Consider the following 17,779-nt stretch of genomic DNA (forward strand, 5'->3'; position numbering starts at 1 on the left):
TTGAAGAATGAGGACACATGGACACAGGCAGGGGAATATTAGACATTGGGGACCGTCAGGGGTTGGAGGCCTAGGGGAGGGATAGCATTAGGAGAAATACCTAATGTAGATGATGGGGTGATGGATGGAGCAAATCACTATGGCACGTGTATATCTATATAACAAACCTGCACATTCTGCAGATGTATACCAGAACTTAAAGTATAATATAAAGTAAGAAGACAACAATAAAATAATACAAATATAAAACAAAGAAACAAAAAAGAAATACCTAGGAATGAACTTAAGCAAAGAAGTAAAAGATCTCTAGAATGAAAATGATAAAACATTGCTGAAAAACTTGAAATGATACAAAAATGAAAAGCTATTTTATGTTTGTGGATTAGAAGAATAAGTATTGTTAAAATGTCCATACTACTCAGAGCAATCTACAGATTCAATGCAATTCTTATCAAAATACTATGACATTCTTCACATAAATAGAAAAAAAATTGTAAAATGTAAAATATAGAAAACACAAAAGACCCAGAAGAGCCAAAGCCATCCTGACTCAACAGAACAAAAGTGGAGAAATCATATTACCTAACTTCAAATTATACTACAGAGTTATAATAAACAAAACATCATGATGCTGGCACTAAAACAGACACACAGATCAAGTGAAACAGATTAGAGAACACAGACATAAATCCATGCATTTACAGTAGACTTATTTTTATCGCAGCTGCCAAGAACATACATTGGTGAAAGGGCAGTCTTGTCATTACATGGTACTGAGAAAACTGTACATCCATATGTAGAAGAATGAAAGTAGACCTCTATCTCTTGCCATATACAAAGATCAAATCAAAACAGAATGTTGACTTAAATTGAAGACCAAATCCATGGAAGTACCGTAAGAAAAGATGAGGGAGACACCTCAGATCATTGATGTGGGCACGAATTTCTTGAGTAATACCCCATAAGCACAAGCAAACAAAGCAAACACAGACAAATGGGATCACATCAAGCTAAAAAACTTCTGAACACTAAAGGAAACAACAAAGTGAAGAGACAACACAGAATTGGAGGACATGTTTATGAACTTCCCATCTGACAAGGAATTAATAACCAGGATTTACGAGCAACTCAAACAACAGGAAACAAATCAAAACAAATAATCCAATTAAAAATGAGCAAGAGATCTGAATAGGCATGTCTCTCAAAATTCAACATACAAATAGACAACAGGTATACAAAAAATGCTCAACATCATCAAAGAAATGCAGATCAAAACTATAATGAGATATCATCTCATCCCAGTTAAAATGGCTTTTAGCCAAAACAGGCAATAAGGAATACAGACGAAGATGTGAAGAAATGAAAACTATTATACACTTGTGGATTAGTGGGAAAGTAAATTAATACAGCAGCTATGGAGGACAGCATGAAGATTCCTCAAAAAACTAAAAATAGAAACTACCATATGATCCAGTGATTCATCTGCATGGTATATATCCGAAATAATTTTAAAAGTCAATATATTTAAGAGATATTTGCGCTCCCATGTTTATTGCAGCGCTATTCAGAATAGCTATGATATGGATCTAAGTGTCCATCAGTGGATGAATGGATGAAAATGTGGTATATACACAATGGAAAATCATTTGGCTACAAAAATAAATAAAATCTTGTCATTTGTTGAAATATTGATGGAACGGGAGACAATTATGTTAAGTGAAATAAGTCAGGTGCAGAAAAAATTGTTGTGTGTTTTCATTCATATGTGGGAGCTACAACAACAACTTAAACTGATGGAGAAAGAGAAAAGAATAATTGTTACCAGAGGCTAGTAAAGATAATAGGGAAGTGGCAATGGGGGATTAAGTAGGAACACTTAATTGGTATAAAAATACAGTTAGATAGAATGAATAGGATTCAGTGTTTAGTGTCATAATAGATTGAAAATAGCCAAAAATAATTTATTTATGTTTAAAAATAAGTAAAAAAGTAGAATTGGAATGTGTTCCTAGCACAAAGAATTGATAAAGGTTTAAACTGATACATATCACAATTACCCTGATGTGATAATTACATATTGTATGCTTGTATCAAAATATACCATGTGCAACAGGTAGAAACTCATTTATATAAAGCACAAAACAGGAAAAACTAATCTATAGTGCTATGAAGTCAGAATATTGCTTAGCATGAGATTGATCAGGGACAGGAAAGGAGACCTAAATAATAGAGTCCTTTTCCTTGATTTAAGCATTGAACATGAGCATACTCAGCTTGTCAATATTTATTAAACTGTACACTGATAATATCTAAGCCTTTTTGAATATTATGCTTTCATGAGAGTAAAACTTAACAATTAGCAAATATGTAGAAATATGTAAAAACTGGTATCTATTTTGGCACATATTTTAAAAGTAAAATCTTTTCAAATGAAAGTACTATCTTTAACATTTAAGGTGTAAATGACACAACAGAACAAAACTATATGATAAAGCAAAGACAAATTAGTCTATAAAACAGTATGAGACCTTCCATGCTTTAATATACGCATAGAAAAAGAATAAAAAATATTCAACAATAAAAAAGAATCAGTCCTTGAAATACAAAACATGAATGGTCCTAATAAAACATTTTTGAAGATGTCAGATACAGAAGGGTAGACATGGTATAGGAATCCATTTATATGAATTTCCAAAATAAGCAAAAACTATCTGTGGCGAAAAATCAGGAATAGCAGTAACCTGGGTGGGGGAGGTTAATGTGGGCTGACTGGATAAGGAAATGAGAGAACTTCCAGAGTGTGATACGGTTTTGTGTTACACATTTAAAAACATTTGTCAAAACTCTTCAACTGAAACATTTTGTGCATTTTATTCTGTGGCTTTACTTAAATAAAGGTAAACACAATTTAGACTCTATGTAATGATATGCAAGTTGAATTTTGTGGGGGTTTTGTTCTGATTTTTTGAAATTCAAGAAAATACAATGATTAAAATATTGATAAACATATTACAAAGAAAATATCACAAAATGTTTATTGTAGAACCCAACTGTTGGTATATGATTGTTTGTTGTAAAAAGTCTTTCAATTCTTGTATGTGTTAGAAAAGATATGCAGTAGAAAGTCTTTAAATTAAAAAAATAATAAAGGATATGTCCTGAACTCTTAAGGCTTATTTTTTATTGCTGTGTTTAATGCAACACAAGTGTATGTATACAAAACATACATAACACATAAATGTGTGTGCATATGTTTGCATATGATTTCTTGTGCTTGCTGAATTGTTTGCATGGATCACATTCTACTTTTGAGATTAGATCCATATCTATCTAAAGACAAACAAAATAAAATGGAAATGTTAAAACCTCTTAATTTCCCTTTTACGGGACAAAATAATTTTCTAAAAAAAATTGATCTATATATTTTCTTGAAAATTATATTCTGCTCTACTAAATGGAACTACACAGAGAGCTCCAAATTCTCAAATGTAATCAACTTTTGATCAAATTTTAGAATAGTAAATTCAGAATCTGTGATAATGTATTTTATAGCACATATAATATTTTCTATACAAAAACTAATGAAGCCTTACATTTGTAGAAGTTGCCATGATTTTGTGGTTTTTAACTCAGTTCAACTGAGTTTTAGCTCTGCTTATTTTCGAAGGCTTTCTTTTTTTAATATAAATAAAACCAGTGAAATAAATCAAAATGGAATACATTTGTACAAATATCCATCCATCTATATGTTTATGATCTGCAAATCATGGCAGTAATTCTTTTCAGTGAAGATCCCATTTTGAGGTTTAATTTTGAATAAGCTGTTGTCAAAGTCACTTTGTTCTATGTTATATTTAAGGACACATAGTTTTAAAGTCAGAGAGCAGGCAGTGCAGTGTCCAATGTTGCATAATCAAACTCTTTACCCTACTTCGAAAAAACAAAGCTCTCAAGTAAAGCACTCAAGCTTGTCTACGGCACTTGTTTAATATGACATGATGTAGATGCCTGATACTCACAGGTATGCAGCTTTTCCTTCTTCGAGTTCTTTACTTTTGCCACTGGAGCCACTTTTCTTTCCGCACATTCTCCTAGTGATGCACATCAGCAACCCACATTGCCGAATAAAGAAGCAGCTGACGTCTGTTACCACAAGAATTAGCAGAAGCGCAGCAACTCCCAGGCCAATGACTGCTCCAAGCCCAAGACCATTAAAAAGTGTGTCTTAAAAAAAATGAGAAAATATTAGATGATTATTTGCAATATAAATCTTATGAAAGAATTCAATTTAAGAGAGAATAATGTGATGTTAACTGGCAGAATTCAATTTCATGATTGTTGACACCTATTCCCTGGTTTCAAACAGTATTTTAAGCAATTGATATGTTAATTATGTGACTGTCTTTTTCAAACTTCTTTTCTTTTATTAAAAAAGTAAGTTTAAGTATCTTTAAAAAAATATTTCTTGATTCCCAGTGGAGATGATAATGAATATTATAATATCCCTAAATATACTTTATCAGAAAGTGACACCCGTTAATAGATCATCACAATGTTAAAAGAATAGCCAAAACTTCTGTAAAAAGTGTTAAATAGATCTTCTCAATGAGATTATGTAAATTTTAAAACTTGAACTTAACAAATGGATAGTTCTAAGCACTTTGCTTTAACAGAGAATATATTTAAGTATAACTTTCTATGAATATTTTAGGAATCATCATTTGGAAGAAATGGATCACCTGTAGTTCTCCAGTTAATATTTTAACCAATGCGTAAGATTAGAGGCAACTTTTTATAGCTACGATATTTATGACTCTTTGTTAAGTCCTTTCATAAGAAGGTAGGAGAAGATGGAAACCACTTTTCTCTACTAAAAATACAAAAAATTAGCCTGACATAGTGGCAGACACCTGTAATCACAGCTACTCAGGAGGCTGAAGCAAGAGAATTGCTTGAAAAGGGGAGGCAAAGGTTGCAGTAAGCCCAAATCGCGCCGTTGCACTCCAGCCTGGGTGGCAGAGCGAAACTCTGTCTCAAAAAAAAAAAAAAAAAAAAAAACAGAGAGAGAGAAAGAGGTGAATGGTGATGAGGTATTCTGGCTGATAAAAACTGAAATGGCAAGTGGAGCAAGTAGTCATGAAGATGCATCAAGTGTTACGGGTTTGTAGTAGAATCTGAGGACAGACTCCACAGCTATAACAATATGCATAAGAAAATAAGGACAATGAAAAGGAATAAATTAAACTGGTAATAATGTATTATCTAGAAGAAAAGGAAGAAATATAACTTTATAGGTATTCAAATGATTCTTAACACGTGTGTTAAGATTTAGCTTGCAAAACATTTTAGTCTCTTTAATGATAAAATGCATTTACTACTCAGCATAATAACAGCATGCTCAATATGTAACTGATGTGAAACTCAATTGACAGATATAGGTATAGATGTAAATCTGAATTGTGAGAAAACTACTCCTGAAAAAATAATATATATGTAACAAACTTTCTTGTCATATTTTTAAACATTGGTTTAATATTTTCATACTGACTAGAAAAACAGTGATCCAAGGACATCAGTATACAGTAACTGCTAACATACAAAATCAACCACTAGTAGCTCTACTTTGAAATATGTCAGACTTGTCTGAATACTAGTTCTGTAGGATGAGTGTCATGTCATTATTTTATTTTTTTCAAAAAATAGGTTTATTTTTATTTCTTAACATTCCAAAAGCAAGCAGCTCCGTTTTGAAAAAAATCATTCCGTTTGTGACACAGTGACCTGGCACTTGACCCTAGCAACACTGTTGGTTCACATTTGTAAATGTACTTCTACAATGTCACCATGATATGGCAAATGAGAATTACTTAAGCACTGAGTTAACAAATTTAGAATGCTCATGTCCAAGACAGTGTAATTTTTATTGAAATTATTTTGTTACTCATGAAGTTGATAGTAATAAACACATAGCAGTGTGGAAGAAAAATAATGTATTCACGTCAATTTCAATATCTCCTTCCTATACCAAATTTTAACATGCTACTTAGATAGTGATAATCTAGGAAAATTACTTAGCTAATATCCAGGAAAAATTTTGGTTTTGACAGAACTTTTATCTTAGCACACGAGCCCACTTGAGGAAAGAATTACTAGAGAAAGAATCGTATTTTTCAGCCATACGGATTTAATATATATATTTTTAGTTTGCAAAATCTCAATAAACAAATATAGAATAAGATTCCAGAGATTAGTTCTCAATTTTTCAAAGGTATATCTCTACGCATGATTTAAGAAAGAACTAGTGCCTCATGCTACAAAAAAATAACATATCAAGCAAACTAGGATTTTTGTTTGCAGTTAAAAAAATGGTACATATTTTCTTACATTATCCATTTTCAAATATAAATGACTCACTTCCAAGTCTAGTATTACAATACAGAGAAGTCAACTTACCTATTAAACATGTGATTATATAAAAATCCAATATTTTTTCAATATTCGTATGTATTTATTTTAGATACACTGCATATTATTCAACAACAAAAGCTCAGGAAAAAATTAGAAAAATATGAATATAATTATGGTATAGCCCCAGTGTATACATTCACTTGATGATCCTATTGGTTTGATCACTCTTCTACCTCATTTAGGTTCTTGTCACATGCAGACATAGTTGCGGGAAGTAAATCCTATAGATCAATGATAACATATTTGTTTTATTATACAAATTCCCATTTGCCTTTCCTAAGTTTGAAGAGTCTTGCTTTGTTCTTAAAAACACTGCATCAGGAGTAAGAAAAGCCTGCTTTCATCACTTACCATCATTAGTGGTGGGGATAAGCCATCTAATATCTCTAAGGCTGAAGTGCTTCTTTGTTAAAATGGTGAAAGTTATAAAAAAAAACATAACAACCACAGAAGGTCACAGGTTTGTTAAGAAGATTGTTGTGAATGTGGTAATGTACTTAATCTCTGGCACTTATTGACTAGTACAAAGTGAACATTTAACAAGTATTGCTTATAATTATTATTTTAATATTATACAATTCTGGAGAAATGATATTTTGATTAAAAATTGTCTAATGTTAAACGTTAAACTATTCCGTAAACACATCTTTTCAGCAGTGATCTAAGGTGGAAAAGTATCTCTTATTAAGTAAAAATTATTCTTTTGAGGGTACAGTAACTTTTTAAAAAAAATAATTCAGCTTTGGCTAGTTAGCTTTTAATTGACAAATATTTCATTCTGTGATCTTTTTAGCATAAAACTAGTGTCATGATTTGCTTCATTTTCATCTTTAGAAAAAGCTCTCAGAAAAATTATACATGTAAAACATCTTCATTTTTTGGCTTAAATGACAGATGTATTTCCTAACAGTAATGACAGTTTAGAGTTTGAGGTCAGGGTACCAGCATGACTGGATTCTGGTAGTGGCCCCTACATACAAGATTAGCAATGCTGCCAATTGTTGTAATCATTCTATTTTAATAACAGATATGATTGTTAACATACTGTGCCTAATTTATAAATTAAAGTTTATCATAGGTATGTATGTACAGGAAAAACCTTTGTATGTAGGGTTAAGTGCTATCAGAGGTTTTGGGCATCCACTATGAGTTTTGGAATGTTATCTCTGGCTAAAGCAGGGACTACTGTATGTGTCTTCATGTTTCTGTTGTACAATCAAATCCGAACTCAAATATTAAATAACTTTTCCATGAAATGTATTATATTTGATAATACCAGCTTTTCAAAAACCAGTGAACTATTAGATTCATAAAACTAGCCATGGTTTTTGACTCCTTAATAGTTGAGTGTTTTAATTAACCATTTTATATGTTATGTATAATCTCCAGGTAGATTGAAAATTAATTTCAGAATGTGAAACGCATCAATAAAGACATGGAGAAAAAATTCAAAGGGTCCTAAAATGGTGATTGATTGCTGTTTCTAGAATACTGATAGCTATTTTCATAAGGGATATTGTTGGATGCAGTAGGCAAGTAGGTTAAGAATATGAAAGGCAAGGAGGAGACATTAAAAAACTCTGATTGGTCCTGATGATACCTTCCCACACTGGAGATAAGTCTACATTGACTCCTAATTATATGTTCTTACTTCATCATTCCTAGCACAACACACTCCCTAACATCAAATGATATGCAGAAGATTTTGGTCTAAGTTTTCCAAAGATAACACACTCTTGAACATCAAATGATATATGGACAATTTTGGCATAAGTCTATAGCAAATACATACATAGATGTGAGGAGAAAATAAAGAGACTCAAAAATCAGCACTTACTGACATTCTACCTCGTGATATATAATCATGGGGGATGTTTTAGTTTGCTTTGTAGATAAAGGTGAGTAGAAATGAATTCAACAATACATTTGTGGAATCTTATGAGGTTAAATTAAGTTCAGAATATTTTAAAACTTATTCTTCAAAATTTCCTCAGAGTTTGAATGATTTGAAGAGTGTAGAGTTAATCCTACAATTAAATAAATTTGATACATTGATGGAACATTAAGAGAATAAATAACTGTTCTACAGAGCTTAAAAAATATTTTTACAAATTATCTGTTATAAAACATAACCCATAAGTATCTTCTCTGAGAGGCACAGGTATAGTCAAAAGTTTCACTAAATTCGATTCAAAATGGCTATGCAGATAATTAGAAATACATGTGTAAATGTAATCTTTATATATTTGTGGGTGTTAAGAAAAAAATATTCAAAAATATTTATTTATTTATGTATTTATTTAGATAACGTTTTGTTCTTGTTGCCCAGGCTGGAGTGCAATGGCGTGATCTCAGCTGACCACAACTTCTGCCTCCTGAGTTCAAGTGATTCTCCTGTGTCAGCCTCGAGAGTAGCTGGGATTACAGGCATGCACCACCACGCCCAGCTAATTTTTGTCTTTTTAGTAGAGATGGGGTTTTTCCATGTTGGTCAGGCTGGTCTCCAACTCCTGACCTCAGGTGATCTGCCCATCTTGGCCTCCCAAAAGTTCTGGGATTACAGGCGTGAGCCACTGCACCTAGCCATATTTATCTTTATATATTTGAAACAATATGACTTTCAGATCACATTTGCAGGTATTGTAATTATAGGTAGAAAAAAAAGAAAATGAAAATTTTGAGGCACCCAAGTTATAAATTTCACTGACTTTTATATGGAACCACTGATATTAGCAATCCGAGCAGAATGTGACATCATTACCTTTCTCGAAACAGGTTTGTCTTCTGTGTCACGACGGGGTGGGGGGTAGGGGGTGGGGGGTGGGGGGCCCTTGCATTTTTGCTACTGAGTGTGCATCCCTGAAAGGATAAATTTATTCAATTTTAATTCACATTAAAACTCCCTACTTGAAACAAGTGTTTGAACTTCTGAGGATTCCAATGTCTAGTCAATACTCCTTTAACTGTATCAATTAGAAAAATAAAGAGAGAAAAATCATTGCAAATTTCAATAGCAAAGATGAGTAAAAATATCATTTGACATCCATTCAAAATTAAAAATAAATCAAAATAGTACACTCAACAGCAGCCATAATTGGATTTTACATTCTTCCTTCCTTCTGGAAAACTTTCAATTGTTTCCTGTATATACCTAGAGAAGAGTTGAGTATACACTCCCAAGATAGGTGTTGTTATTTTAAATTATAAACAGGTAATATTTTATAATATACTTATACATTGAAATAGGTTATGCACATTATAAAACATGAATATAAAAAGATGCATTAATATATATTCACTTGGAAATTCTAACATTTTAAATCTTCATAGTGAATTATATTTTTCACCCATTTTGTGGTCTACGCAATAAAATTGGAAATATCTAAATAATATTGTAGTTTCATTCTCAGTTTTATCATTGGTAAAATGGTGATATAGATATCCACCAATAAAAGACCAATAAAAAATGGTCTTTTAGGATCAAGCAAGAGAGTGCTTTGGGGATTCCATATTGTTTTACACATAAGTGTATTATTTCATTTGTTAAATCTAATATTCTAAAAACATTCATTTTAGAGTAGCCTCCTGTTACTTATTGTTTATAGTAATTTTTTAAAAAAACTAGAACTTCACCACTTTCATCTAAAACCTTCCTGGATTTTAGCAAGTACAAACTTTTTTTTTTTCTTTTTTTTTTGTATGTTGGGCTCTGGGGTACATGTGCACATTATCGGGTGTTTCTCCTGGTGTTCTCTCTCCCCATCCTCTCTGCCCCCTGCTGTCCCTCCCCTCCCCTCCCCATGTGTTCAAAAAGTTATCTTTACTAAGGTCTAAGGCTTCAGACCCTTTGCGTTCTTCCACTTTTTGATATGCATTTTACTGTGACCAGAATCCACATTTTTTTTTAAATTTTAATATTATTCCTCTTTATTTGTTCACTTCTTTTATAGTAAATTTCGCTTTTGGTCATCGCCATATTCCTAACTGCCACTTTAAAATCTTTCTTGATCTTTTTAAAACTGACGTGAAGATGGAAGAAATTCATATAACTTAACAATGCTCTTATTGTCACTCAAATGTGACTTTGGCTTTTGCTCAATTTTGAGATAAGGAGATACCGGATTTTGGGAGGCCTTCTCTTCTTCCATAATTCGATTTGCCCCCTAGTACACTATTACATGTTTGTGATCATTAATATATATTTATATTATTATTTTGTCTAGTATTTTAGATCAATCCATCTTCATTGTAATAAAAAATAAAATGATAACTTTTAAAAGATTGTTACAAAGTGGATAAAGATCACCTCCCCAAAAATAATGACTGTACTTCTTTTGTATTCTAATCTTTTACTCTGACATGTCTTGGCTTCCTCTGGACAGCTCATTGTATTCATGAGATTATAAAAGGTCATTTACATCTTTCAGCTCCCTAACAAAATGCATTTATTAACAACATTTTTAAGTTCACAGTCATCAGATATAAAACTGCTTACAGAAATAATTGAATTAGAACTGTATGGGTACAACATGCAATCTCCTGCATTTTTCAGTGAATAATTTGAAGAGAAAAAGTATGCAATGCTAGTAATGTCTGTGACGGCTGTGAAAAGAGCATTGTTATCACTGAAGAGAAAACTGCACAGAGTGTCTTTTTAAGAGATTAAATTCTATAAAAGAAATCTTGGAATATTAAAAATAATAATGCATAAAACATTAAAAATCAAAGTTGAATTATAATCAGGCATACAGCACTTAATTTTATGAAATTACAGCAGCTTATAGATATTGTGTGGCCTGTTGGAGGGATTTTTAGTTTTTAGAATCACGCAAAAGTTACTTGCTCTATTTTGACGTAGACATATACTGAGTTCATTGAAACTCTTTATGTATCTAGAAATAAATTATAAAAGTTTGTTTTGGAGATTAATACACTGGTAGAGATTGTGTAAAATCATTTTGCATAATTTTTCAGATTTTTGGTCCCTTACAAAACTATTTACAGCATCCACATATTATTTGGAAAATTTGAAACTGTAGATTTAAAAATGCTCAGTAAATTTAACCAATAATTTTTCAACATTAGTTAAATATAAAAAAATGGCTAATGTTTATTTATATATGTTTTATATCCTCAGGCTGTTTTTGGTACCTTTTAATAAGGTCTTTTTGATGTACCATTTTATGTGTACTTTGTCTTGATGTAGATATTTTATTACTTACTACCAACATTTCTTTTCACAGAACATTAATTCTTCAGGGGATAGACGTGTGCATTTTCCATCACTTATTCTTCAATACTGAGTCTCCATTCTCTAATTATTTTGAATGTTTTGTCAAAATGTTCTGTTACACGTATAAATAATTGTTTTGTAAATAAACTCAACAGCAATCCAAAATTTTCCATGGGTAACACACCTGTACGTTCTGCACATGTACCACAGAACTTAAAGTATATAAAAAAAAGATTGTTCTTTTAGAACAGAGATTCAAATTTAGCAGAGTGAGCATATGGCCTAGTTTTAAATCCAAATTCCAGCCCTTTCTAGATGTGTAACTTGTGAAAGCTACTTTAATACTGTCAGTTACAGTTTCCTCATCTGTAAAATAATAAATAAAAACCCTGAAGAGTAACTGGGAAGATGAAATAAGTTAAAATGGAAAGAACTTAGAATAGTGCCCACTTTAATTGCTCTATAAATGTTAACTATTATTATTATTTTTTAAATCTTTATAATAACTCTACTTCACTTAAGAAAAAATCACCTCAAAATCCTAGGAAGTTTATCAGGGATTAGGAACAGTAAAAATGTATACTTTTGATTTTTCTTAATATCTGATTCAGGGCAAGAAAAAGTAGCTATTTTAGAATATTTGGTTAAAAATGGGGGAACTGTTAACAAACAGATTATTTGAATGGCATTTATAATTGTAAACTGGTCTACCTTTTAGAATTTCAACTTTTATTTTATTTATTTATTTTTTTATTGTACTTTAGGTTCTGGAGTACATGTGTAGATCATGCAGGTCTGCTGCATAGGTACTTACATAGCAAGGTGGTTTGCTGCCTCCAATTCCCCCTGTCACCTATATCTGGTATTTCTCCCCATGTTATCCCTTTCCAACCTCTGCACCCCCCACTGTGCCTCCTTTAGCCCCACCCCAGCAGACCCCAGTGTGTGATGCTCCCTTCTGTGCACAACACTATCCGCATCAAGCTACCATTGATCTTATTCACAGAACTGGAAAAACAAAACAAAACAAACAAAAAAAAAAACACTTTAAACTTCAGGTGGAACCAAAAGAGAGCATGCATAGCCAAGGCAATCCTAAGCAAAAAGAACAAAGCTGTAGGCATCACACTACCTGACTTCAAACTATACTACAAGGCTACTGTAACCAAAACAGCATGGTACTGGTACCAAAACAGATAGACCAATGGAACAGAACAGAGGCCTCAGAAGAAACATCACACATCTGCAACCATCTGATCGTCAACGAACCTGACAAAAACAAGCAATGGGATTCCCTGTTTAATAAATGGTGTTGGGAAAACTGCCTAGCCATCTGTAGAAAGCTGAAACTGGACCTCTTCCTTACACCCTACACTAAAATTAACTCCAGATGGATTAAAGATTTAAACATAAAATCTAACACCATAAAAATCCTAGAAGAAAACCTAGGCAGAACCATTCAGGACATAGGCATAGGCAAGGACTTCATGACTAAAACACCAAAAGCAATGGCAACAAAAGCCAAAATACACAAATGGGATCTAATTAAATTTAAGAGTTTCTGCACAGCAAAAGAAACAATCATTAGGATGAACTTGCAACCAATAGAATGGGAAAAAAATTTGCAATCAAATTTTATTTTTGATGCAGGGGATACATGTACAGATTTCTTACATGTGAATATGCATGATGCTGAGGTTTGGAGAGCATATTACCTTGATAATCATATGCTCCTTGATAACCTGACTGATTGGTAATTTTTTTTAACTCACACCCCCATCCTCTAGTAGTCCACAGTGCCTGTTGTTTCTCTATTTATATCCATGTGTGCTCAATGCTTAGCTCCCACTTTTAAGTGAGAATATGTGGTATTTTCTTTTCTGTTCCTGAATTAACTGGGTTAGGATTATGGCCTCCAGCTCTATCTATGTTGCCGCAAAGGACATAATTTCAATATAAAATTCCTATTTATAAAAATTCTAAGTTTTCTAAACGTGATAGAATAAATGAAAAATGTGAGCAAATACATCGAAGATATATGTTATTATTTTTCTTGGAATCTATGATAATATATTAGGATTTTTAAAGTTTTTCAGTTTGAAATACTGCATTGTATCTCAGATATTTCAATTTCTGCTTAGAGTTATACAGAAAACATCTATTCTATATTATTAAAACCACATAGTTTAAACATGCAGGGTCACTTATAAATGTCTATTATTATACAATGCATCTGAATTAGTGCATTTTATGCTATCAGCTATCAAACTCTAAAAGGACATGTAGACGCCTTAAATGCATATTACTAATTAAAAGAAGTCAATCTGCAAAAGCTACATAATGTAAAATTGCAACCGAGTGACATTCTGAAAATTGTAAACCTATGGAAATAGTAGAAAGGTCAGTGATTACCAGGAACTGGTGAAGAAGGGAGGGAAGAATAGGTGAATTACAGAGGATTTTTAGGACAGTGAAATTACGTTGTACTGTACCAAAATGGTGGATACATGTCATTATTAATTTGTTCAAATCCATACAACATACAACACCAAGTATGCACCCTAATGTAAACTATGAACTTTGGGTGATTACCATGTGCCATTGTGGGTTCATCAACAGTAACAAAGGCACTGCTTGGGTATTAGATATTGATAATCAGGAAGGCTGTGCTTGACTGGCATAGACAGTATATGGGAGCCCTCCTTAGTTTCCATTCAATCTTGGTGTAAATCTAAAAGTGTTCGAACAACTAAAATCTATTTAAAAGGGAAAACATGCAATAGTTATATCTCTATTAACAGCATTGAAATGGCTACTATGCCTAGATTGAGGATGTCTATAAAAACAACTTTTACTTTTATGTCCTTTAACAACTAAAAAATCTCCACATATTAAGTGAGGAGTAACACATATAGATGCTTTAATTTTTTTTAATACTTTAAGTTCTGGGGTACATATGCAGAAAGTGAAGGTTTGTTACATATATATACACGTACCTTAGTGGTTTGGGGCATCCATCTCCCCTGTCATCTACCTTAGGTATTTCTCCCAATGTTATCCCTCCCCAATCCTCCCACCGCCTGCCATCCCTAGCCTCCTGCTTTTAAGTGATGGAACTCAGCAGTGAATCATACCATGTCTTGCTTTAGAAAAATACTTTCCCTTGTTCACTTAAATTTTCTTTCATGACTGAGCCATCTGACAGAACCATGAGTCACAGGCTACTATATGAAAATTCTATACAAATTTTAATGTTTTCTACGAGCATGAACTAAGAAGCAGAATGTTTTTTAAGAGCCATAGGTAGTTTTTATTTCACATTACATATAAGCATATCCAATTCAGCTTTTGTGAAATTATATACTACAAAAAATAGCAAAATTTAGGTGTCTTTTCATGGTTTCTTAAAAACGGAAATGCCAATTTGAAGAGAATTTATTTTTAATTTAACCACATTTAAACAGAAAAAATAAAGTCCTCTATCTTGAATGCTCATTTTTAACATTTTGTTTCTCTTTGTAATTTTAAATAAGAAATGAGTAGAGAAAGAAACACATTGCTGCTATGCAAATTATGAGTGTTGAAACTATTTATTTTGAATTCTTAAAATGAAAAGGATGCATATTGAGATGAAAATGTCTCTCTTACTTTTAGTAGACAGTAAATAAAAATATCATCCTATATTAATAGAAAATTACCTATGTCTACCAACAATGCATACAAGTTAATTTTGTAAGGTGTTTTCAAAATAAGTTTAAAAAGCAAGAGAGTGATTAAAATTTAACTTGATACTCATTTTAAACCATACGCTTAGCATGTGCTTATTTACCTTGGTCATGGGGAAGCACCTATACGTAAAAGTTTGAATGAGAAAGATAAAACTGACTAATAGAAATACTATGATTAATGGAAGAAACTGTGGCTGGTGCATACATGGCCTTTCCTCTGAAACATAGGGACTTTTTGTTGTTGTTGTTCCCCACAGGCCAATCAAAAAAAACAGCCAAGGAACTAGGTCTGAGACATATGACCATATAACTTATAGGCCAAAAATTTACTCATACCAACTTTGATTTAGTGTAACATAACAAAAATAGGAAGAAAACTGAGAGTCGAAGTTGCTTGACTATATCAATGACTATTTGGTTTTTCTGATCCTGTTTCTTGATATAATAAAATAATAGAGACTGGTTACAATAGCATCATATTTTCTCAAGTCTCCTTAGTTTCTTCACAGTGGTCCAAAATTGTGGGACAGTAAAAAATTAATAAAGTCATATATATTTACTATGACAGTAATCATAAAAATTCCTAAGAATTCTAGGATACTCTCCATTTGATATCATCTCAAATGGGGCTTCAGGAAAAAATAAGAATGAAAACAATAAAAAAAAAACAGCTTAAATGTTCTGGTGTAATGCTTCAAACTACTATAACCATTGTATCATTTAAAAGAAGTATAGGCCGGGCGCGGTGGCTCAAGCCTGTAATCCCAGCACTTTGGGAGGCCGAGGCGGGTGGATCACGAGGTCAAGAGATCGAGACCATCCTGGTCAACACGGTGAAACCCCGTCTCTACTAAAAGTACAAAAAATTAGCTGGGCATGGTGGCGCGTGCCTGTAATCCCAGCTACTCAGGAGGCTGAGGCAGGAGAATTGCCTAAACCCAGGAGGCGGAGGTTGCGGTGGGCCGAGATCGCGCCATTGCACCCCAGCCTGGGTAACATGAGTAAAACTCCTTCAAAAAAAAAAAAAAAAAAGCATAAATATTACAATGTATACAACTTATAAATGTTGTACTAAAATTTTCATTTTGGGATATACACAAGCATTTAAATTTAAATGTTTTATTAAAGTATACATTTTGGACCAGAATGTCTTGGAATAAGAGAAATTAAGTATGCTCCAAAACAATCCAAATCCTGAAAATGAACATTTTCTCTTTTGAATTTTGGCATTATTTCAAATTTGACTCCAAGAGAAAAATATGAGTTTTCTGTTTATATCTATGCCAAGAGTTATTTTACACTATAAAAACGAATTAAATAATTTTTATATTATTTATATTGTTATTCCAAAATTTCAACTCTTATTATTTTTGTCTCATATTATTGCAGTAGATAAGCACAAGATGTTAATTATTTTCTGAAACTTTATTCTTTTGGCGCCCAAAAAAATAAATGACTGTAGTGGATGAGCCAAGGAAATTGGAGAAAAATCACTTCAATTGTTTACGTCTGCTTTATCAACTTTTGTTAACAATGGAGACTACTCAACAATCTTTACATTACTAAAATTATTCACCATGCTCATGTATTTTATTGAAATACATGATTATTTTGGCGTCCCATTAGAGACTGATGTTTTTTATGAAGACACTAGAACAAGTTTACAGCGGAAGTACTAATATTTGATACTGTTACAAAATTATTTTTACAACATAACAATTATTATTAATCTGCTGATGATGTATGGGTTATCCAAAAATTGAATAACTTAATGAGTAAAAGTTTATTACCTGTTCCTAAGTAAATAAATGTTTGTATTAAATTTGATCAAGTTAGATATGACAACACTCAACAAGGACAAAAAAGGTTGTACCAGTAATAAAGAAAACACATATAACAAAGCTTTTCCTCAGTTTTCTTTATTACAACAATGGAGACACAGAGGTACAGAAAATAAAATGACATTTAATATACTATGAAACACATGCATAGGATTATACACAGTGCTGGGTATTATGTTGAGGGTTTCAAATAAGATGATACTGAGGACAATACACTTCTAGCATACTTTTTGTCAAGAAAATAAGCTATGATGAAAACAAATGTAATTAAAATGATCAGAAATACTTTGAAATAGAAGCGTTATACATAACATCAATGGAAATGTGAGAGAAAAATATTCTTGAAAGAGGTTTATGAATTGTGTACAGTACGTAAAACAGTAGTTTTAAATGCTTACTTTTGAGGAAAAAATAAGATTAGCTAGAGTTATATTACAGCCCCTATTCAGTACATATAAAGAATAAAAATAAACTCAATATATTTTCTAAAATGGAGTTATGTCTCATTA

General features: G+C 32.1%; 1 protein-coding gene across 2 annotated transcripts in view; it reads right to left on the reverse strand.

Moving 5' to 3' along the window:
* Nucleotides 1–17,779, reverse strand: part of NCAM2 (neural cell adhesion molecule 2) — a 540,885-nt gene that overhangs the window by 27,418 nt on the left and 495,688 nt on the right. For both annotated transcript variants that reach the window (XM_032277132.1, XM_032277133.1), the window contains exon 16: nucleotides 4,020–4,224. In XM_032277132.1, the coding sequence (XP_032133023.1) occupies nucleotides 4,020–4,224 (205 nt within the window). The remainder of the gene's footprint in view (nucleotides 1–4,019; nucleotides 4,225–17,779) is intronic.

Source organism: Sapajus apella, unplaced genomic scaffold, assembly GCF_009761245.1.
Source record: "Sapajus apella isolate SASKATOON/1434 unplaced genomic scaffold, GSC_monkey_1.0 scaffold8, whole genome shotgun sequence".
Lineage (NCBI taxonomy): Eukaryota > Metazoa > Chordata > Mammalia > Primates > Cebidae > Sapajus > Sapajus apella.